This window comes from Salvelinus alpinus, chromosome 4 (assembly GCF_045679555.1).
Source record: "Salvelinus alpinus chromosome 4, SLU_Salpinus.1, whole genome shotgun sequence".
Lineage (NCBI taxonomy): Eukaryota > Metazoa > Chordata > Actinopteri > Salmoniformes > Salmonidae > Salvelinus > Salvelinus alpinus.
The window spans coordinates 45,870,972-45,893,509 of NC_092089.1; the positions used below are offsets into that span (position 1 = coordinate 45,870,972).

At 41.9% G+C, this 22,538-nt stretch overlaps 2 protein-coding genes across 3 annotated transcripts; one reads left to right on the forward strand and one right to left on the reverse strand.

The window, feature by feature from the left end:
• Window positions 1-826: 826 nt before the first annotated feature.
• On the reverse strand, window positions 827-12,273 carry LOC139573714 (nestin-like). Its single transcript, XM_071397493.1, has 4 exons — window positions 11,271-12,273; window positions 10,286-10,410; window positions 7,070-7,143; window positions 827-6,398 (listed from the first exon to the last, which is right to left on the reverse strand). The coding sequence occupies exons 1-4, from the start codon at window positions 12,084-12,086 to the stop codon at window positions 958-960; spliced, it is 6,456 nt and encodes a 2,151-aa protein (XP_071253594.1). The 5' UTR covers window positions 12,087-12,273; the 3' UTR covers window positions 827-957.
• A 1,943-nt stretch (window positions 12,274-14,216) lies between these two features.
• LOC139573716 (C-type lectin domain family 12 member B-like) lies at window positions 14,217-22,513 on the forward strand. 2 transcript variants are annotated; one of them, XM_071397494.1, is made up of 7 exons: window positions 14,217-14,364; window positions 20,000-20,080; window positions 20,433-20,540; window positions 20,627-20,929; window positions 21,288-21,448; window positions 21,765-21,886; window positions 21,990-22,513. In XM_071397494.1, the coding sequence occupies exons 1-7, from the start codon at window positions 14,226-14,228 to the stop codon at window positions 22,126-22,128; spliced, it is 1,053 nt and encodes a 350-aa protein (XP_071253595.1). In that variant the 5' UTR covers window positions 14,217-14,225; the 3' UTR covers window positions 22,129-22,513. The 2 variants fall into 2 exon arrangements, with proteins under 2 accessions (XP_071253595.1, XP_071253596.1); XM_071397495.1 differs by having other exon boundaries at window positions 14,319-14,484.
• The last annotated feature ends 25 nt before the right edge of the window (window positions 22,514-22,538 follow it).

The window sequence follows — 22,538 nt, forward strand, 5'->3', positions numbered from 1 at the left end:
ATTACTTGTTACTTTTATCTCTTATTCTTATCCGTATTTTTTTAAACAGGCACTGTCGGTTAGGGCTCGTAAGTAAGCATTTCACTGTAAGGTCTACCACCTGTTGTATTCGGCGCAGGTGACTAATACATTTTGATTTGCTGCTTGTAGTGTGTGAGTTGAAATATCAAATTATAATCATAAATAACACTATTCAATGGAGTAAGTCAAGGGGTATGAATACTTTCTGAAGGCACTGTATATATCAACTGGAGTCCTTATCAAATGGACTTAAGATGTTAAGATAAAAGTTGCTACTAGAAAAAACAAGGTCTTGTGCAGTGAAATACCTTGGTTCTCACTTTTGCTCGAATTGATTTCCTTCAATCGGTGCAATCAAATCAACTATCAATTAATGGCACTTCAGAATGCTTTGACTTTCAAATGTCCTTTCTTTGGTTTTTAATTAAGTTACTTTTGTTCTTCAAAGGGGGGGTGGCAAAAAAAAAAATATGCTATTCAAACATCAATTTGTAAAACTTACAAGAAATGGCCCTCAATGTCTTGAAATGGAGTAGGTACACTGGTGGTTAGTGTCAGCAGGGTGGCACCAAAGCACAACTTTGGTTTTTGAAAACAGCATAAATATTTGACGGTCTGTGCTATCTCGCATCCTTGGGATGTCCCTACCCCATTGAAGTTGACATTTTAAATTGTGTAGGTAAGGATTACGGTTATAGTTAGGGTTTAGGTTAGGGACATCCCAAGGATCCCGTAGAGCACTGAATTGTCATGACATTCTGTGACATAGTACATTCATGTTTGGATGAAATTATCTTTTCATTTACTTTCCACTGTGAGGATCAATGTGAATCAATGCTCAAATTCAAAAGCCTGTAAAATGTAAATAGTTTTACACTCTCAGTAACACTTGTTACTTCTACTTTACTCCTTATAGAAACCATGCTGAAATTGTTCCTATTCTTCCCCAGATGACCAGGAGTCTCCCTCATCTTCAGAACCTTCAGAAGTAACATTCACACCCTCTACCACATCTCTACAAACCAGCTGCTTCACCTGTGAGGGCATCTGTTTGTCCTCTTCTTCAAGGGTGGATGCTTTAGGTGTGTCACTGTCCATCTTTGTGTTCCAATTAGTTCCCTGTGGATTCTCCAAATCCACCCAGGTTAGGTTGTTAGCCAAGGCTAGGTTCTGATTGGGTAGCTCGGTCACATGGTCATATGGCTCATCCAGTTGATAGGGGGCTCCTGTCTCCAGATTGGAACCCCAGAAGTTGTTGTGTACACCAGAGCTGAGGAAGCTGTGGAGGTCCCGGCCTTCGCTGTCAGTTTTGGATGATCTCTCGGAGTCTCTCTTGTGACCTGCAAAAGGATCTCCAGATTCTAGGTGTTTGTTTGGACTTTCTAAGACTTCCCATTCATCTGTCTGAAGACATTCATTACTTGCCTGATAGCTAGTGACCTCCTCTGCAGAATGTTCAATAAGAGGATTGCAATCCTCATAGTGAGAGACCGCCACATCTAACAAGTCTTCCTGATCTGCAGTTAGATTTGCTTTGGTGACAGGTTGCAAATACTGGCTTGCATTTGGCGACTCATCATCTGTGCTGTTGGACTCTTCTATATCCAAGTTGTTCATGTTGGTTTGACTCTCAGGCCTGCTGTTTAAACTGCTGTAGATAGAATGGCTTTCAGTGAAGTCTGCATGAGTCAGCATAGAAAGGTTCTGGTCATCCTGTCCTTCTATTTTGTCTGGTACAGCTTCAGTTCCCAGTCCCCCACTGAATACCTTACCTTGAGCCAAATATTCTTCTTTGGATATTTCTCCTGAACTTTCTCTAAGAGATGTGTGTTCAGATGTCATTAGAATCCTAGAGTGCACCGAATACATAACCTCTGAGGAAATACACTCTTGCTCAGACTGATTCAGTTTCTCTCCGCCTGAAGGTATATGCTCTTGCTCAGACTGATTCAGTTTTTCTCCGCCTGAAGGTATATGCTCTTGCTCAGACTGATTCAGTTTCTCTCCGCCTGAAGGTATATACTTGGGATCGGATTGATTCATTTTCTCTCTGTCTGAGGGTATATGTTCTTGCTCATATAGATTCAGTTTGTATTCGCCTGAAGTTATATACTCTGGCTCGTATTGATTCAGTTTCTCGCTGCCTAAAGGTATATTCTGTTGCTCATACTGATTCAGTTTCTCTCCGCCTGAAGGTGTATACTCGGGCTCGGATGGATTCATTTTCTCTCTGTCTGAGGGTATATGTTCTTGCTCACATATATCCAGTGTCTCTCCGCCTGAGGGTATATTCTCTTGCTCGGATTGATTCAGTTTCTCTCCGCCTGAGGGTATATTCTCTTGCTCGGATTGATTCAGTTTCTCTCCGCCTGAGGGTATATTCTCTTGCTCGGATTGATTCAGTTTCTCTCCGCCTGAGGGTATATTCTCTTGCTCGGATTGATTCAGTTTCTCTCCGCCTGAGGGTATATTCTCTTGCTCGGATTGATTCAGTTTCTCTCCGCCTGAGGGTATATTCTCTTGCTCGGATTGATTCAGTTTCTCTCCGCCTGAGGGTATATTCTCTTGCTCGGATTGATTCAGTTTCTCTCCGCCTGAGGGTATATTCTCTTGCTCGGATTGATTCAGTTTCTCTCTGCCTGAGGGTATATTCTCTTGCTCAGATTGATTCAGTTTCTCTCCGCCTGAGGGTATATTCTCTTGCTCGGATTGATTCAGTTTCTCTCCGCCTGAGGGTATATTCTCTTGCTCGGATTGATTCAGTTTCTCTCTGCCTGAGGGTATATTCTCTTGCTCAGATTGATTCAGTTTCTCTCCGCCTGAGGGTATATTCTCTTGCTCGGATTGATTCAGTTTCTCTCCGCCTGAGGGTATATTCTCTTGCTCGGATTGATTCAGTTTCTCTCCGCCTGAAGGTATATACTCTGACTTGGATTGATTCATTTTCTCTCCGTCTGTTGGTATGTGTTCTTGTGCATTTACGTTCAGTTTCTCTCCACCTGAAATTATATACTGTTGTTCAGATTGATTAATTTTCTCTCCACCTAAAGGTATATTTTCTTGCTCAGATTGATTCAGTTTCTCTCCGTTTGAAGTTATATGCTCTGGCTCGAATTGATACATTTTTTCTCTGTCTGAGGGTATATGTTCTTGCTCACATATATCTAGTTTCTCCCCACCTGAAATTATATACTCTGGCTCGGATTGATTCAGTTTCTCTTCGCTTGAAGGAACATTTTCTTGTTCAGATTGATTCCGTTTCTCTTCGCCTGAAGGTACATTTTCTTGCTCGGATTGATTCAGTTTCTCTTCGCTTGAAATTATATACTCTTGTTCAGATTGATTAATTCTCTCTCCACCTAAAGGTATATTTTCTTGCTCAGATTGATTCAGTTTCTCTCCGTTTGAAGGTATATGCTCTGGCTCGAATTGATACATTTTCTCTCTGTCTGAGGGTATATGTTCTTGCTCACATATATCCAGTGTCTCTCCGCCTGAAGTTATATCCTCTGCCTCGGATTGATTCAGTTTCTCTCCGCCTGAGGGTATATTCTCTTGCTCAGATTGATTCAGTTTCTCTCCTCCTGAAGGTATATTCTCTTGCTCAGATTGATTCAGTTTCTCTCCTCCTGAAGGTATATTCTCTTGTTCAGATTGATTCAGTTTCTCTCCGTCTGATGGAATGTGTTCTTGCACATATACATTCAGTTTCTCTCTGTTTGAAGGTATATGCTCTGAATCGGTTTGATTCAGTTTCTCTCCACCTAAAGGTATATTTTCTTGCTCAGATTGATTCAGTTTCTCTCCGTTTGAAGTTATATGCTCTGGCTCGAATTGATAAATTTCTCTGTCTGAGGGTATATGTTCTTGCTCACATATATCTAGTTTCTCCCCACCTGAAATTATATACTCTGGCTCGGATTGATTCAGTTTCTCTCCGCCTGAAGGTATATTCTCTTGTTCAGATTGATTCAGTTTCTCTCCGTCTGATGGAATGTGTTCTTGCACATATACATTCAGTTTCTCTCTGTTTGAAGGTATATGCTCTGAATCGGTTTGATTCAGTTTCTCTCCGCCTGATGGTATATGCTCTTGCTCAGATTGATTCAGTCTCTCTGAGTGTATCTGCTCTACCTCCTCACTGTATAATATGTCTTGTGTCTGGGCAAGTTCAGTGTGAGACTCAATTTGAAGACTCAGTACTGACTCGCTCTCAATCATCTGCCCATTAAAGTGTTCACTGTAACTGGATATAGATAAATTCTCTAGCTCTTGCTCCACCAATCTATCAATTCTTTCTTCATTATAGTCCTCATCAGAGCACACCATGGAGTACTCTCCAGGTTCTGTAAGTTCCTCATAAGATTGCTCCTCTTCTGCCTCCTGAATCAACTGATCTACAGCATTCTCCTCATCGTTCTCCTGTGTAGCATGCTCCTTTGTTTGGCTAGCATCCATGTCCTCTTGGTGAGTGGAGCCCATGTTACTTTCCTGATCTATGACGTCTCCTTCTGACTCTTCATACAGATACTCCATGGTGTCAAACTGTTTGGACTTGCCTTCGCCACAGGTGTCTGTTCCTGTCTGGCAAACCTCCCTGTCCTCTTCACCATCACTGGAGTCACTTTCGCCCATGTGTGAAGCCTGAGTGTTGACATCCGTCTCGTCACTCTTGTAACGGATCAGGGGGTGTGTATCGGCTAGTGTGTTGTCCTGAGCATAGCTGTCGCCTTCTAGCTCAGCCCTCCATAAAACAGAATTATTTTGACAGTAGTTTGCCTCATCGTGATCCTCTTTGTCATTGTCGGATATATTCAGTTTCTCTCTGCCTGAAGGTATTTGCTCTTGCTCAAATTGATTCAGTTTCTCTACATTTGAAGGTATATACTCTTGATCAGACCGATTGGGTTGGGTTTCTCTGTTATTCCACGTCTCTTCCTCTTTCACATGATCCTTTCCTTCTTTCCAATCATCCATTCTTTCTCCAATTCTATTCTCTTCATTGTAACCTCCCACTCTATCCCATTCATCCTTTACATCCCCATTGGGGTTCAGTGCATGTTGTTCCTCACGTCTGTTAGACATATCATTTTCATCATCCCCTTTTGTGAAATGTATGTCACCTTCCTCCACTCTTTCAACATGGTGAAATACCTCTTCTGACCAGTGAGAAGCTTGAGCAGATTCATATGAGATAATTTCCTCTTGGTTGAACTTATCGATTCTTTCTGTCATGTCATTTTCCTTATTGAATCCTCCCGATCTTTCACAATCATCCTTACCATACCCATAGGCGTGCCATTCATCTTCCAATTGCTCCTCATGTTTGTTAGACATATCATTTTCATCCTCGTTTGGGAGATTAATAACATCTTCCTCCAGTCTTTTAACATGGCAAAATGCCTCTTCTAAACCGTTGAAGGCTTGAGTAGATTCATATGACATATTGTCCTCTTGGTTGAACTCTATTGGCTTGTTGTAACCGTGGGAGGCTTGAGTAGATTCATATGACATACTGTCCTCTTGGTTGAACTCTATTGGCTTGTTGTAACTTTTCCCCGCCCCATACTCAAATGCTTGTTCTAGCACTGATTTAGTTTCAGATTCCAAGCCTTCATTTCCCGCCCATTCAGCATCTTTCTTTGCTGTTTCAAGATCTCTTTCCTCCGATGCATTCATGGGACCGTAAGGCATATCTAGTAGAGGTTCCTCTTTTTCAAAAGACGTTTCAAAAGGTACATCATTATCATAATTCGCTGAGAAAGCAGAATGTGCCCCTGTCACCGAACCTGCTCTCTCATAGCTCACTGAAGGGCTGTAGAGCTCTTGAGCATCAGTGCTGAACACAGTTGGCATACTGAAGCAGGTCTCAACCTGGTGACTCATGGCAGATTCCAGAACGGGTTTCTCTTCAGCAAACCAGGTTCTGACTATGTTCTGATCCTCTTTCTCCTTTTCCATATCCCACATGTATTGTTCCTTATAGTCAGATCCAAGCAAAGATATAACATCAGCTCCTGCCTCTTCAGTGGGAGGTGAGAGAGGCTCAGCATAGTTGACTTCTTTATGGATATCTTGGGGTCTGAAGTGGTCGACTGAAATTCCGTCCTGTGGTACTTTGGGGTAAGGCGTTGAACAACTTACCTGGTGGTTGGACCCTACGCCAAAGTCAATATGCTCTTCTTCTGTCTTTCGACAACTCTCAGGTGTTTTGTTCAGGGTTACCCGATTCTGAGTCCAGATTGGTGATGCGGACATCATTGTTACATTGGATTGTGGGCTTGCTCTATGGATGGTAGAGATGGGCCTGATCATGTGACTGGTAGCCAGCTGTGTCTGGAAGCTTTGTTTAACCCCTCGAGAGCTGGGCACTCCATCTGTGAATGACATAGGAAGATTATTGAATAGGTACACCATACATAATGGTACTGGGTAGGCCACAGGCCAGGGACTATCGTAGATAGACATCAATAAGGTTGAAATGAACCCCCACACTGACAATAATCTTAACAATACCAGCAAACATTCACCAATGCTTTGATTGCTTTTTGTCTTACAATCTCTGTCTATTCCAAAATGTCTTCAGTTTTATCTTAGGTTGACAGAGATCTCGAAACCCCATCCCAAAGGCAATATTAGGATACATGTTCTCCTGAACAGAGGTTAGACAGTAATGGAGAGATATTGATCATGACTTCCTTCCCCTCCAGTCTGACTTACCGGAAAGCTAAGCCATATGGCTCAATGACCTTTGGGGACTCTAGGTAGCTTGCGTTACAGAGCACAAAGCGCCTAGCTCAGCCCCCTAACCAACCCACCCCATCCCCCACTTGTTTTGGTCTAATGTGAATATATACACGGTACAATACAGAGTCAGGACTTGCCCACCTTAAGTATGAGGAAGATGCCTTTTGGTTTACAGTAAAATTATATAGTAACAGGAGTACATGTCATGTAGGTGTTGGCTTTGACACCTATCAATATCATGTTGTACTACAACACAGTCACTGATCTAGCAGGTTGATTCCTGTATGAAGTGATCCTTTACCAGAGATGTAGGTACTCCTTAGCTGATTTGTTGAAGAGAAATCCCCCTTCAGACTTTCATTGTCCAGTAAAGCTCTGAAGGAAAAGAGCAGACACAGACAAACGAGAGAAGGATTCATAAAGGGAAAGTGATGTAATATATTTTTTTGCAACACTATCTACAAAATCTTATGTCCTGGTTAGAAGCAGCTTGAATACTAATGTGACGAATAACCAAAATAATTTTTACTTTGGCCACACTAGGGGGTATTCTGAAATGATGTGTCATAGGCTGGGGTGAGAGGAGCGAAGTGGGAGGGCTTTTGTTGCCAACATGAGATCTGTTGTTATGGAAATGTGGGGACGACATTGTCATTGACGAACCATCTGCTGTGCATACCACTGCCATCAAATCCCCCTCTCACATACTCACAGCCTAAAATACAGGCATGCACACCCTGACATTCTGATTAGCCCAAGCAGAACTAATACCATTTGTATTCACAGATGTGGACCATGCCCATTCCAACACACATTCAAACCAGCATCTCTAATGAAACAATACTTAGAAATACTTATAAACTGGTGCACATGAATATCCCAATATGATCCCAGAATTACATTCCAAGTGTTGCTCAATGTGTTCTATTGCGCGTTGGGATGTACTGTATAGGTGCCGATAATATGAATTTGATGCATTTAACAAATCTCTTTGAGACTTGCTCTCTGCTGCTCTCTGCTTCTCCCCCTGCTTCTTGTTCCTGTTCCTCTAGACTCCCATAGCTCATACGTTGGTCATTCCCTGCTGATACCTTGGGGTCACTATGGAGGGGGAAGAGATCAAGGGAAAGAGAAAGGCCCATATAAAGTTACCCTGCTCAAGACAGCTGAGACGGGCCTTTTCAAGGGGATGACCTTTGGGCCAGACGGCTGAGCCCTATTGGACAACAGGCCTTGGACATCTACATATTGTTCCACATTCTCACAGGGGGAGGGGTGATGGGGCTCAGTCTGAACTTCCAGTTGAAAAGCCATCTTTGAATGTGATAAATGGGGCTAATAACATGGGGCTAATAATGATGGCTTTCTCACAAATCGGTAGAAAAGTAAAAAAAAAAAAGAACATGTTTGGAAAAGAACTATTGGAAAAGAAGAGGAAGATAGTAGTGAAGATGGGATGATTGCGACATTTGCCTTAATTTGCATATTCTGATCGACAGGCTTTTTTGCAGACATCAAACATACGTGGGCTTGGTGTCGCTTTTTCAGCTGTTGCCGCCTTCATCAGAGCATGTTCAAACCAACTTGAGGTGACACCTTTATTTGAACCTTCCCACGCCTCGCTTACATTAAAAAATGACACTACCTCTTATCACCTTTGGCTGTGTGCCAATAGTCTTTCATGGCTTCCTCGCCTTGTCTCCTTTCCCTCTACAGTTGATAAGTAAAATAACTGGATGGATGGCCATCAACATACTTTCATCTGTCATGGTCTATCCGATCACTGGTTGTGAAGATAAACATACAAGGAAAACAAGTTAGTTAAGACTGACGTCCAACTTGAGATCCATATACAAGTAATGTTTTCAAGCAAAGCTCCAATTGACATCAATGCATGATTTACTAGTTACCCTTTAGCATTTGGCCCAAAATGTCTATAGTTTCGTGCTAAAGATATGATGAGAGAGGTACTGTAGCTTCTGATATACAGTCGTATGAAAAAGTTTGGGCACCCCTGACAATGTGAAAATGTGCAATATGCATCAAAACAAAATTAGACAGGTGCACCCTAATAGAAAAATCACATCAATATTTAGTAGAGCCTCCTTTTGCTAAAATAACAGCCTCTAGACGCTTCCCATAGCCTCTAATGAGTGTCTGGATTCTGGATGAAGGTATTTTGGACCATTCCTCCTTACAAAACATCTCCAGTTCAGTTAGGTTTGATGGTTGCCGAGCATGGACAGCCCGCTTCAAATCATCCCACAGATTCTCAATGATATTCAGGTCTGGGGACTGGGATGGCCAGTCCAGAACATTGTACTTGTTACTCTGCATAAATGCCCGGGTAGATTTTGAGCAGTGTTTTGGGTCGTTGTCTTGTTGAAATATCCAGCGCCAGCGTAACTTCAACTTTGTGACTGATTCTTCAACATTCTTCCCAAGAATCTGCTGATATTGAGTGGAATCCATGCGACCCTCAACTTTAACAAGATTCCCAGTACCGGCACTGGCCACACAGCCCCACAGCATGATGGAACCCCCACCAAATTTGACTGTGGGTAGCAAGTGTTTTTCTTGGAACGCTGTGTTCTTTTGCCGCCATGCATAACGTCCCTTGTTATGACCAAATAACTCAATCTTTGTTTCATCCACAGCACCTTATTCCAAAATGAAGCTGGCTTGTCCAAATGTGCGTTTGCATACCTCAAGCGACTCTGTTTGTGGCGTGTGTGCAGAAAAGGCTTCTTCCGCATCACTCTCCCATACAGCTTCTCCTTGTGCAAAGTGCGCTGAATTGTTGAACGATGCACAGTGACACCATCTGCAGCAAGATGATGTTGTAGGTCTTTGGAGGTGGTCTGTCGGCTGTTTTTGACCGTTCTCACCATCCTTCGCCTCTCCGATATTTTACTTGGCCTGCCACTTCTGGCCTTAACAAGAACTGTGCCTGTGGTCTTCCATTTCCTCACTATGTTCCTCACAGTGGACACTGACAGCTTAAATCTCTGCGATAGCTTTTTGTAGCTTTCCTCTAAACCATAATGTTGAACAATCTTTGTTTTCAGGTCATTTGAGAGTTGTTTTGAGGCCCCCATGTTGCCACTCTTCAGAGGAGAGTCAAAGAGAACAACTTGCAATTGGCCACCTTAAATACCTTTTCTCATGATTGGATGCACTTGTCTATGAAGTTCAAGGCTTAATGAGCTCACCAAACCAATTGTGTGTTCCAATTAATCAGTGCTAAGTAGTTACAGGTATTCAAATCAACAGAATGACAAGGGTGCCCACATATTTGCATAGCCTATTTTTCACATTTGATTTAATTTCATACAACTTAATATTGCTACACTAAAAGTCTTTGTCTGGACAATACCCCAGTACTCAGCTTTTATTAGAAAATGAATGGCATGCCACTGTGATCATTTTCTGTGACGACAGAGTCAATTATTATGCAGCCTCAGAGAGGTGCCCAAACTTTTTCATACGCCTGTATGTACTGTGACATGTACCGTACCTGTATGTGGCCACCTCCATGCCTAGAGACATCTTCAGCTGCAGCAGACCCCTACTTTCTGTCAGGAGAGTGTCAATCTGATTTCCCAGCGCCCCCTTCTCCATCTCCAACACGTCCAGATGGGCCTGTGGAACAGGAAAAGGGAAGAGAATTGATTGGAAATGGCATTGATGTTATCCAACCATAGCACATGAACAGGTATTGAAGGCACCGAATTATGGTTCCTGGTCACATGGCAAGAGCTTATGCCCAGCATAGAACATAGAATGTTCAATGTTGTGTTCCCTGCATCTTATGGTTGGGCCCCAGTGTGGATTTTTGACCTTTCTGGATAAATGATGACCTGGAACTAATTCCCAGAGCCCCAGCCTTCATTAGCATTTCAAATGAAAGGGAGCACAATATAAGCCTTCTCAGAGATACTGTGTTGGTATGTTTCTACGTCATAGATATCATCAGACTCATTTGGACAAAAACACCTTGTTTTAATAAAATTACCATATTGTTCCTGTTTTTATTTTCGGCCATGTCCATTTGAAAAACATTCTGCTATGACTGACATTTGAAACGTTTTGTTTTGCTCTGGTTTGCTCAACTGGAAGCAGCTTTAGCTGTCTTGATTAACTGGCAAGATACACAACAAGCACATTGTAATTTGTCTTTGGACTGAAATCATTAGAAGGTCCTAAATCCCAGACAGCAGTCACATTCAGACAACACACTCAAGACGTTTTAAACAATGCATGATTATTAAAGCCTCACTCGATATGGAATTTAATAGTATGGTTAGGAATCTCACTTTTATGGCTTCAGTCTCAGTTCAGGTGAACAGAAGTTCTAAATAATCTAATTGATACTGTTTTATGATTGAATTGGCAAATGACACTGTTAACAAAGTTACCTATGAGATATTGACATGAATAAACCCACACCCATAAATACGCCCACACCAAAGACCAGGGTCGGCTACTTTAACTGTTCTTACCTGCAGGTTTTGTATCTCTTGCCTCTGCCTGTCTCTTTGTTTGGCCACACTCCTCTCCAGACACTGCCTTCTATCCTGGGCTGATTGTAGCTCATTCTCCAGGGCCTGAAGTTTCAGCTGGCTCTCAATCTTCTCCTGGCCCACCTGAGCCAACCGGGTTCTGGCCTGGTTTAGAGACTCGTCCAGGCTGTCCACCTGGCCCTGAAACACCATGGCTGCCTCATGCCACGCCCTGACAGCCATCTGGGAGTACTCCTCACCCAGCTCCTGGAGGCTGGGCAGCTGGGTTCCCGTTTGGGGTGGAGGGGGTGGCAGTGCAGGTCTGACATGGGTTAGTGTAGCCTGGAAGCCGGCAACATCTTCCTGGTGGGTTTGTATCTGGAACTGGATTTGTTTCTCTAGCTGGCTCACCTTCTCTCTTAACCAGATCTGAGCCCTCCTCTCCTCCTCCATCTGCTTCCTGCTGTCTGCCAGCTTCTTCTTCACCTCCCCATGGGCGTCTGCCTCCCACTGTCTCTGCAGCCCCAGGACTTGGAGCTCTTCACCCAGGCTCCCTAGCTCCAGCTCCACCTGATCCTTCTTCCTCCAGGCTTCCTCTACCTCTTGCCTGGCCAGGCTCAGCTTGTCCTCCAGGCCCATCCGCCCCCCCTGGCCGCTGCCCCTCAGGGCCTGGATCTCCTGGCATAGTAGCTTGTTCTCCTCCTCCAGCAGCCTCACTCGGCCCAGGTAGGTCTCCAGGCGTTGGTTGAGGTTCAGCATCTGGAGCTTGTCGTCGGTCCGGTGGCTGTGGTGGTGTCGGAGGCGGTGGAGCTCCATGTCAGAGAGAGAGGACAGATAGTAATGCTGGTTGAGTAATTCAAATTTTTTAAAGTAAGTATTCCCTACCCTGGAGCGAGATGGTTCTGGCAATGTGTGTGAGGTGCTGATTCGGTCTCTCTCTCTCTCTCTCTCTCTCTCTCTCTCTCTCTCTCTCTCTCTCTCTCTCTCTCTCTCTCTCTCTCTCTCTCGCTCGCTCGCTCTCTCTCTCTCTCTCTCTCTCTCTCTCTCTCTCTCTCTCTCTCTCTCTCTCTCTCTCTCTCTCTCTCTCGCTCTCTCTCTCGCTCTCTCTCTCTCTCTCTCTCTCTCTCTCTCTCTCTCTCTCTCTCTCTCTCTCTCTCTCTCTCTCTCTCTCTCTCTCTCTCTCTCTCTCTCTCTCTCTCTCTCTCTCTCTCTCTCTCTCTCTCTCTCTCTCTCTCTCTCTCTCTCTCTCTCTCTCTCTCTCTCTCTCTCTCTCTCTCTCTCTCTCTCTCTCTCTCTCTCTCTCTCTCTCTCTCTCTCTCTCTCTCTCTCTCTCTCTCTCTCTCTCTCTCTCTCTCTCTCTCTCTCTCTCTCTCTCTCTCTCTCTCCAAGCCTGTGTGTGATGGTCAGAATCTGCTGTGAGGCTGCTTGCATCCTGGAGTGTGACCGCTGGTGAGATACTCTCCTTTCATACTGGAATTAATGCAGGGGGAGGGCAGAGGGGAAGAAAGGGGAGGAGGGATGGAGAGGAGGGAAGAGAGGGAGGTGGGAGTGAGCGGTGATGTCATTTGGGGGTTAACTCTAGCACTGCTGCGTGTCTTTTTCTTATTCACTGGGAGAAATTCACATTTTGATTGAATGATTTCTGTTATCTCTACAAGTACATATTCAGTTGTTATTTATGAAATGATGTATTTCTTTACACCAGTTTTTTTTGTTGATAAAAAAACAAATTGTGTGTAATTGTTAGACTACTGAATGTAATATGTAAGGCTAAATGCCATAGCATGAATACAATACTCTAATACGGCACTGTAAATGAAGAGACTTGACAGAAAGCCTAGAGGAAACATTTGTATTTGGACTAAGACAACTCTGATTGTCACACATGTTTAGAAATGATAGGCTAAATCAATCTAATTGGATAGTTTTTTTATTAAAAATAGTGATGTATCTACTTCTCAGATCCATTTTGACCTCACTACTACCCTCTGGTGACAGAGGGAAGAGAGGGAGGTGGGAGTGAGCGGTGATGTCATTTGGGGGTTAACTCTAGCACTGCTGCGTGTCTTTTTCTTATTCACTGGGAGAAATTCACATTTTGATTGAATGATTTCTGTTATCTCTACAAGTACATATTCAGTTGTTATTTATGAAATGATGTATTTCTTTACACCAGTTTTTTTTGTTGATAAAAAAACAAATTGTGTGTAATTGTTAGACTACTGAATGTAATATGTAAGGCTAAATGCCATAGCATGAATACAATACTCTAATACGGCACTGTAAATGAAGAGACTTGACAGGAAGCCTAGAGGAAACATTTGTATTTGGACTAAGACAACTCTGATTGTCACACATGTTTAGAAATGATAGGCTAAATCAATCTAATTGGATAGTTCTTTTATTAAAAATAGTGATGTATCTACTTCTCAGATCCATTTTGACCTCACTACTACCCTCTGGTGACAGTATTTCAACATTACAGCAGCCCCACGTCCATCCAGTATCAAGTCCACTTCCATTCAACCTTGATCCTATGGTTGGGAAAGGGAGGTACTTAATCAGTTGTACATCTGAATGCCTTCAACTGAAATGTGTCTTCCGCATTTAACCCAACCCCTCTGGCTCAATAGTGTCCTGAAGATCTATTGCAGACATATGGGAAATTAATTACAGACAAATGAGAAACACATTACTACATGTTCTGAAGTCTTAGCAAGTCGGGGTATTCCCTTTAACTTGTAAACCAGTCAACCACAATGTGAATTGGCCAACTTCTCAAAAAACATCTCAAGCAACCACTGACAGGAGGGTATGGCATGTCTTCAGAGGTGTCCTCATACTAAAACAAGTGAGCATAGAATGAGATACACTATGTACAAAACTATTTCTGTTTTCCATTCACAGTTGTATGCCTATTGTTTCCATACAGTTTTTCATATTGAGTACAGGTGTATGGCAATGGCACGTCAACATGACTTCCTCTTCTCAGTGAAATTGTTGTATGACATGAGTAATGAAAACCCGAGTCTAAGCAGAAGTCCTAATACAGGTCCTAATTGGAGCCGTCACCACTCATATAGATCAATACTGGGTAAGGTTTCTCTGTACTTGTATCTCTCTAAGAAACACACTGTTGACAACTAAAGGATGGCAGAAGAGCTGCAATATTCTACAGTGGTTTTCAAGAATCCCATAATTTCTTTGCTGAAAGGTGAGTCTTGGCCTTTCTTTCTCATCTCTTCATCAATGTCACTCACTTTTATTTAATTTCTATCAGTTTCAAAAATGTCAATTCCAGACTGAAGACTATAACAATCACAGTTGTTTGTGAATATTCCAATTAAAGGGTCCTTAAATCAAGTGAGCCAGATATGGCTGCTACAGTACGCTGAATCATGTTCATGTTTTTTTTGTCTTTGTGATGGCAAATCTACTCTGTCATTATGTTTTAATCAAGTACAAATTACATTCTTAACCCATTTAATCTCATGGGTCACAATAGCAAGAATATATTTTTTGTACTTTACAGGCTCTGGAGAATAATCAATGTTTCAAATATTATACATTTTCATATCATTTAGAGAAGTTTCATTTGATTTCTCAAAAATGGTCACAAGACCACAAGCATATTTCTCCAAGATGTACTTTTACAGACAAACTTGGCACCAGAAGTCTGTACTCAACAGCTTTAAAAACAAATACGTTGTTGATATAAATAAAACATTTCTCTGTAAATATATTGTTTAAACGGTCTAGTTTACAAACACTATATATACCAAAGTATGTGGACACTCTTTCAAATTAGTGGATTCGTGTAACGATCTTCTTCATCTGATGAACAGGAAAGATCGGACAAAAATGCAGCGTGGTAAGTGTCCATGTTAATTTATTATAACAGAACACGAAACAAAAATAACAAAGAGAATGTAAGAAACGAAACAGTCCTGTCAGGTGAAACAACACAAAACAGAAAACAACTACCCACAACACACAGGTGGAAAAAGGCTACCTAAGTATGGGTCTCAATCAGAGACAACGATAGACAGCTGCCTCTGATTGAGAACAACACACGGCCAAACACGGCCAAACACAAAGAAATAGAAAGCATAGAAAAATTAACATAGAATGCAAGACATAGAATGTCCACCCCAACTCACGCCCTGACCAAACCAAAATAGTCATAAAAAGGATCTCTAAGGTCAGCGCGTGACAATTCGGCTATTTCAGCCACACCCGTTGCTGACAGGTGTATAAAATTGAGCACACAGTTATGCAATCTCCATAAACAAACATTGGCAGTAGAATGTACTTACTGAAGAGCTCAGTAACTTTCAACATGGCACCGTCATAGGATGCCACCTTACCAACAAGTCAGTTTGTCAAATTTCTGTCCTGCTGGAGCTGCCCCGGTCAATTAAGTCCTGTTATTGTGAAGTGGAAACAATGAGGAGCAACAACAGCTCAGCCGCGAAGTGGTAGGCCACACAAGCTCACAGAATGGAACCACCTAGTGATGAAGTGCATACCACGTAAATATCGCCTGTTCTCGGTTGCAACACTCACTACCGAGTTCCAAATTACCTCTGGAAGCAACGTCAGCACAAGAACTGTTCGTCGGGAGCTTCATGAAATGGGTTTCCATGGCCGAGCAGCGCACACAAGCCTAAGATCACCATGTGCAATGCCAAGCGTAGGCTGCAGTGGAGTAAAGCTCGCTGCTATTGGAGTCTTGAGCAGTGGAAACTCGTTCTCTGGAGTGATGAATCACGCTTCACCATCTGGCGGTCCGATGGACGATTCTGGGTTTGGCAGATGCCAGGAGAACGCTACCTGCCCCAATGCCAACTGTAAAGTTTGGTGGAGGAGGAATAATGGTCTGGGGACGTTTTTCATGGTTCGGATTAGGCCCCTTAGTTCCAGTGAAGGGAAATCTTAACACTAGGGCATACAATGACATTTTAGACGATTCTGTGCTTCCAACTTTGTGGCAACCTTTTAGGGAAGGTCCTTTCCTGTTTTAGCATGACAATGCCCCCATGCACAAAGCAAGTCCATACAGAAATGGTTTGTCGAGATCGGTGTGGAAGAACTTGACTGGCCTGCACAGAGCCCTGACCTCAACTCATCGAACACCTTTGGAATGAATTGGGACGCCGACTGAGAGCCATGCCTAATCGCCCAACATCAGTGCCCAACCTCACTAATGCTCTTGTGGCTGAATGGAAGTAAGTCCCCGCAGCAATGTTCCAACATCTAGATTAAAGCCTTCCCAGAAGAGTGGAGGCTGTTATTACAGCAAAAGGGGGAGCAACTCCATATTAATGCCCATGACTTTGGAATGAGATGTGTCCACACACTTTTTGTCATGTAGCACATGTGCCTTAATTTTCAATACATTGAATCCATGATACTTGAGGTAAAATAATTAATACAGTGTCTCTAATTTATAAACAGTACAGTACAGTACCGGTCAAAAGTTTGGACACACATACTCATTAAAAAAATATATCTTATTTTTACTATTTTCTACATTGCAGCGTAATAGTGAAGACATCAAAACTATGAAATAACACATATGGAATCATGTAGTAAAGTTACCAAAAAAGTGTTAAACAAATCCAAATATATTTTATATTTAATATTCTTCAAAGTAGCCACCCTTCACCTTGATGACAGCTTTGCACACTCTTGGCATTCTCTTAACCAGATTCATGAGGAATGCTTTTCCAACAGTCTTGAAGGAGTTCCCACATATGCTGGGCACTTGTTGGCTGCTTTTCCTTCACTCTGAGGTCCCCAAACCATCTCAATTGGGTTGAGGTCGGGTGATTGTGGAGGCCAGGTCATCTGATGCAGCACTCCTTCACTCTCCTTGGTGAAATAGTCCTTACACAGCCTGGAGGTGTGTTTTGGGTCATTGTCCTATTGAAAAATTAATTATTGTCCCACTAAGCGCAAACCAGATGGGATGGCGTATCGCTGCAGAATGCTGTGATAGCCATGCTGGTTAATTGTGCCTTGAATTCTAAATAAGTCACAGACAGTGTCACCAGCAAAGCATCCCCACACCATCACATCTCCTCCTCCATGCTTCACGATGGGAACCACACATGCGGAGATTATCTGTTCACCTACTCTGTCTCTCACAAAGCTACGGCGGTTGGAAACAAAAATCTCAAATTGTGACCTATCAGACCAAAGGACAGATTTCCACCGGTCTAATGTCCATTGCTCGTGTTTTTTGGCCCAAGCAAGTCTCTTCTTATTATTGGTGTCCTTTAGAAGTGGTTTCTTTGCAGCAATTCGACCATGAAGGCCTGATTCACGCATTCTCCTCTGAACAGTTGATGTTGAGATGTGTCTGTTACTTGAACTCTGTGAAGCATTTATTTGGGCTGCAATCTGAGGTGCAGTTAAATGCCGATTTCTGAGGCTGGTAACTCTAATGAACTCTGGCTCTTGATGGACTGTCGTTTCTCTTTGCCTATTTGAGCTATTCTTGCCATAATATGGACTTGGTCTTTTACCAAATTGGGATATCTTCTGTATACCACCCCTATCTTGTCACAACACAACTAGCAACAGCAAGCTAGCTAAATAGGACAAATTAGCTAGGAACTGCAAGCTAGCTAGCTAAATTGCCATAAATGTTTAATGCTTTTCGACCTGCCCCCAAATTAACATAATTGGATCAGAGTTTGTTTTGATATTTCAACCTGCGTGTTGTGATCGCGTTTGGTGTGCGGGACCAAATCAATTTGTGCGTGTCCGGTTTGGGCATGGTGTTTTGGAGGAAACGGCACAAGCAGGGATGAGACGCCATACACCTCGTCCAATTCTCCCTTGTGCCGATAGTGTGAACTGGAGATAAGCTCTGCAAACAAAATCATAAGAAATGTTAGTCTGATACCGAAACTAAATCACAATGTATTTACAATGAGCACGCCCCATTATTGGTTAGAATGAGATTTCATGAATCATGATGCTGTCTGCGATTCGAACTCCTGTTGTCTAATCTAAAGGTAAATGTGTTACCAACTTGGCAAACAGAGCTGATGATAAACATCATTATAAAATACTGAACACCTACCCACTACTGATATTACCTTAAGCAATTTATAATCAAGCAAAATTTTACCAATTATTTAACTGGCATATCAGCTGCTGACTGGTCGAATAACCTCTTCTGCCAGGAAGTCCTTCATATGGATTAGTAACACATTCAATAAATACATTGCCATCCAGACAGACTGACAGGAACTTCTGACTGCATAATACAGCCACCATCCGCTGGGATATTGTGCTGTATCGCTACCATCTCTCTACAACACACACACTCCTACTCTAGCCATTACCTGGCAGCATCCCCACTCACACCAGTTTGTGTTTTCCCTCTAGCTGAGGTGTTTCAGGCGGCATATCTGTGTTGTTACTGCTACGAGAACAAACTCTTTGATCTGGGGCAACGATCGGCTCAAACATGAACGGCTTCAGTAGGTTTATTGGCTCCCTAACTAACAATTATGTCATTCTCTGTAATAAACTAATTCTCAGACTTGGAGCTACTCTGTAAATTCAGACATTTTGGGGAATTCCAAAATGCTCTCTCCTGCCAGTGACGCAACAATGCCAATATGGCGATTTACAATTACAGTTCGATGGCATTCTTAATCATAGTGTTTCCATTCCCCTTTATTGATTTTCTTACGAACTCCTCATATATCTTCTTACGAATCTTCTTATGTTTGTTCTGATGTCTGTTGCTAGGCAACCAATTTAGCTAGCTATCTAGCTAGCAATGGCAATCATGTTAGCATATTTCCTACTGAGATTACTGTTCTAAAATATGTACTTTGGTTTAAAATAATCTATACTGAAACTTTCATTTGACGTTTGAGTGGATTAAACATGTTCAATTGCTTATTCTCTCACTGCCCAGAGTTTAAGACAAGAGTTTAGCCATCTTGGAATTAAGAACAAATCCATTAAAGAATCTAATTTCTTGTAAACTTTTTGCTTAAGGAGAAACATAAGAAATAGTGCAATAACCTTTCCAATAACCGTTTTGAGGAATAGCAACTTTGCTTAACTTTCTTTAAGTTAATAATACATTTTTTCTTAAGATTTTGTGAATCCGGACCCAGGTGACTACCTCATGAAGCTGGTTGAGAGAATGCCAAGAGTGTGCAAAACTGTCATCAAGGCAAAGGGTGGCTACTTTCAAGAATAGGAAAGCAACAGGGACGAGGAGTTTTGACAAAGAAACTGGGGTCTATGAGTAACAAATAGGACATTTAAGGGTAGGATATGGATGTATCAGTACTTGATTGTTTCAATATTAGGGTATTGGCATGTGGGTGTTAGGATTAGGGTATGGGTATGGGGGTAACAGGGCTGGGTTGTGTGGGTTATTCGGGTTTAGGTGTGTGGGTAAGTGGACTGAGGTATAAAGATATTGGGCTGAGGGATGGGGGTAACAGGGCTGGGTTGTGTGGGTTATTCGGGTTTAGGTGTGTGGGTAAGTGGACTGAGGTATAAAGATATTGGGCTGAGGGATGGGGGTAAATGTTTGTTAATTGTATTATAGGCAGAGCAATGTATGCTCACATTGGTCACAATTACCAGAGAATATAACATACGTTTTTTACATACTTTAAAATCTTTATGGGTTAACAAATGGGTTAATAATATTGAATATGTATGTGTCCCCTTTCTCTTCCCCACAGAGAAAAAAGAGGAAGAAACAGTATATGCTGAAGTAAAGGTTAAGGGAAGTGCAGTCACTCAACGGAATCCTGCCACAGCAGGTACATTTCAGAGATACAGAACTGCGGAAGATCTGCGTTATTGTGCAATTAGTCTCTCTAGATATCCGGGTTGCCTCCAACAATTACATGTTTTATCGCTTTAACACCGTCTGAACGGCAATTTGGCATAGAGGAATTACGTCACTGCCTATGCGAGTACCTTATCCGCTTGAATAAAATAAGAAATAGTAAATAGCAAAATGTAGATACATTTCCTCAAATTATCCACCATTTATTGTTCAATTATTAGATTTCATCAAATTATGGAATAACGCTTACCATTAAATGTATACACTTATGCTAACAATATATATGGCTATAATAACATTAATCTTATTTTTGCTATTCCTAGTGGATGAGAGGCCTGCTCTCCACTCTCAACCCCTTCGAGGAGTGGCAGTGTGTTTGGGTGTTCTTTGTGTCCTCTTGGTTTCAGCCATTATAGGCCTCTATGTGTACTGTGAGTATGTGGATCATAACATAATATGGATTGTGGAGGGGTGCAGGATGACATCATAGAGTAAACATGTTCTTCTCTCTCCATAGTCAGCACTGCTCTGTCAGAGCACAACACAAAGTTAGTGAGGGAACTGAAGCAACTAACAGATGCGCGTGCATTCCTACTGGCGGCCAATCAGGACCTTACGAACCTCAACAGCAATCTGAGTACAGCCAATCACATTTTGCGGAGTGATTATAGCAATGTAAGCACTGCAAACCAACGTTTAGCGGCTGAGAAAGAAGCATTGTCAAGAGAGAGGGATAGACTGAACTGGAATCTTAGGTCCATATATCAGTTTGAAGATTTTCCAGTCAATCAATATTGTTCACCAAAAGATGACGTAGGAGGTAAGCCCCCTTCCTGTTGGCCTTGTTTTCATCATAGTGTACACCACGTGTCAAACTCATCCCACGGAGGGCCAAGTGTCTGTGGGTTTTCGCTCCACCCTTGTACTCGATTGATGATTTAAGGTCACTAATTAGTAAGGAACTCCCCTCACCTGGTTGTCTAGGTCTTAATTGAAGGACAAAACTAAAACCTGCAGACACTCGGCCCTCCACGGAATGAGTTTGACACCCTTAGTGTACAATAAATACAAACTTTACACTTTCTATCTTACTCTGTAATATTGATAATACGTATGTAGTATAATTACCTAATAATTACCAACTAATAATTATTACCTGTAATTCTTCATTGTTGCAGAGAGAAAGTGTAACCCTTGTCGAAGTGGGTGGCTGTTGTTCCAATCTAGTTGTTACCAGATTTTATACCCTTCCAGTCCCTGGAAGACCTGGCAACAAAGCAGAGAGAATTGCAAACAACATAATTCGGATTTGCTTGTCATAGGAAGTCAAAAGGAACAGGTGGGACAATGCTACAGACTAGAGTTTTAAGGGACAGATTCATTTCACATTTAAAGTGGATCTCCAAAAAGTGAAATGGGAACTATATTATAATGTGTGATATATAGATATGAGCTCAAGGTAAAGCAGTCGTTGCTGAAAAACAAAAGCACAAAGGTCATTATACTGCTGCTACCTGTTGTGCCGTTTGTTATTCTTGCTCATTTGGACCTGATTAGATACATTTATTTAAAACGTTTAGACACTCTCTCCTGAAACTGTGGATTACCATATACATTTTTTTTTTAACTACTTGTTTCATTCATTTCACATTCAGGAATTCATTCATAACCACACTCAATTCTACTTTGATATGCATCATGGATACTGGATCGGTTTGACTGACATAGCTCATGTCAGCCAATGGCTCTGGGTTAATGGAAGTCAACAGACTGATGGGTAAGGATGTTTCACTCAATGTAAACACAACAAAGAAGCATTGTTAAATCATTATTTGACTCAGTCATTTCTTTTCATTCATGGTGGTGTTCTCTTTTCACAGGTTTTGGAAAAAACAAACTGGGGGTAATTGCGTGTTAACTGTCCCAAATAATGCACCTTTGGTTAATTGGAATGCTGAATCGTGTAGCATGGAGAACCGTTGGATCTGTGAGAGTAGAGCCTTAATATGGTCAAATTAAATTGCAGGGACACTCTTTCAAGAGCTATTCTCACATACTGAACTCATATATTATTGCATCTCCACTTGAGAATTACATTGAGTTTTATTCTTCTAACTTAAGGACCCCTGCATCTGTCTGTTGGGGTCAATTCGAATTCACTCAATTCAGGAAGTGATTTTAATTAAACATTTACAATGGAAAACCTTCATTAGCTGACTTCAATTTGAATTGACCCCAATCCGGTTCTGTTTGTATGTTTTTGATATGTTAACAACCAAGGATCTGTTGTAATGTAGCTATAGAGAAGTTTAAAAAATAATGTTCCGTTTTGACCTTTCATATAAATCAGGCATATTTTCTTTAATGTCAATCTTTTCACTTTGACAATAAATGTATGTTCTTCTATTGTCTTATTGTATTATGTTCGT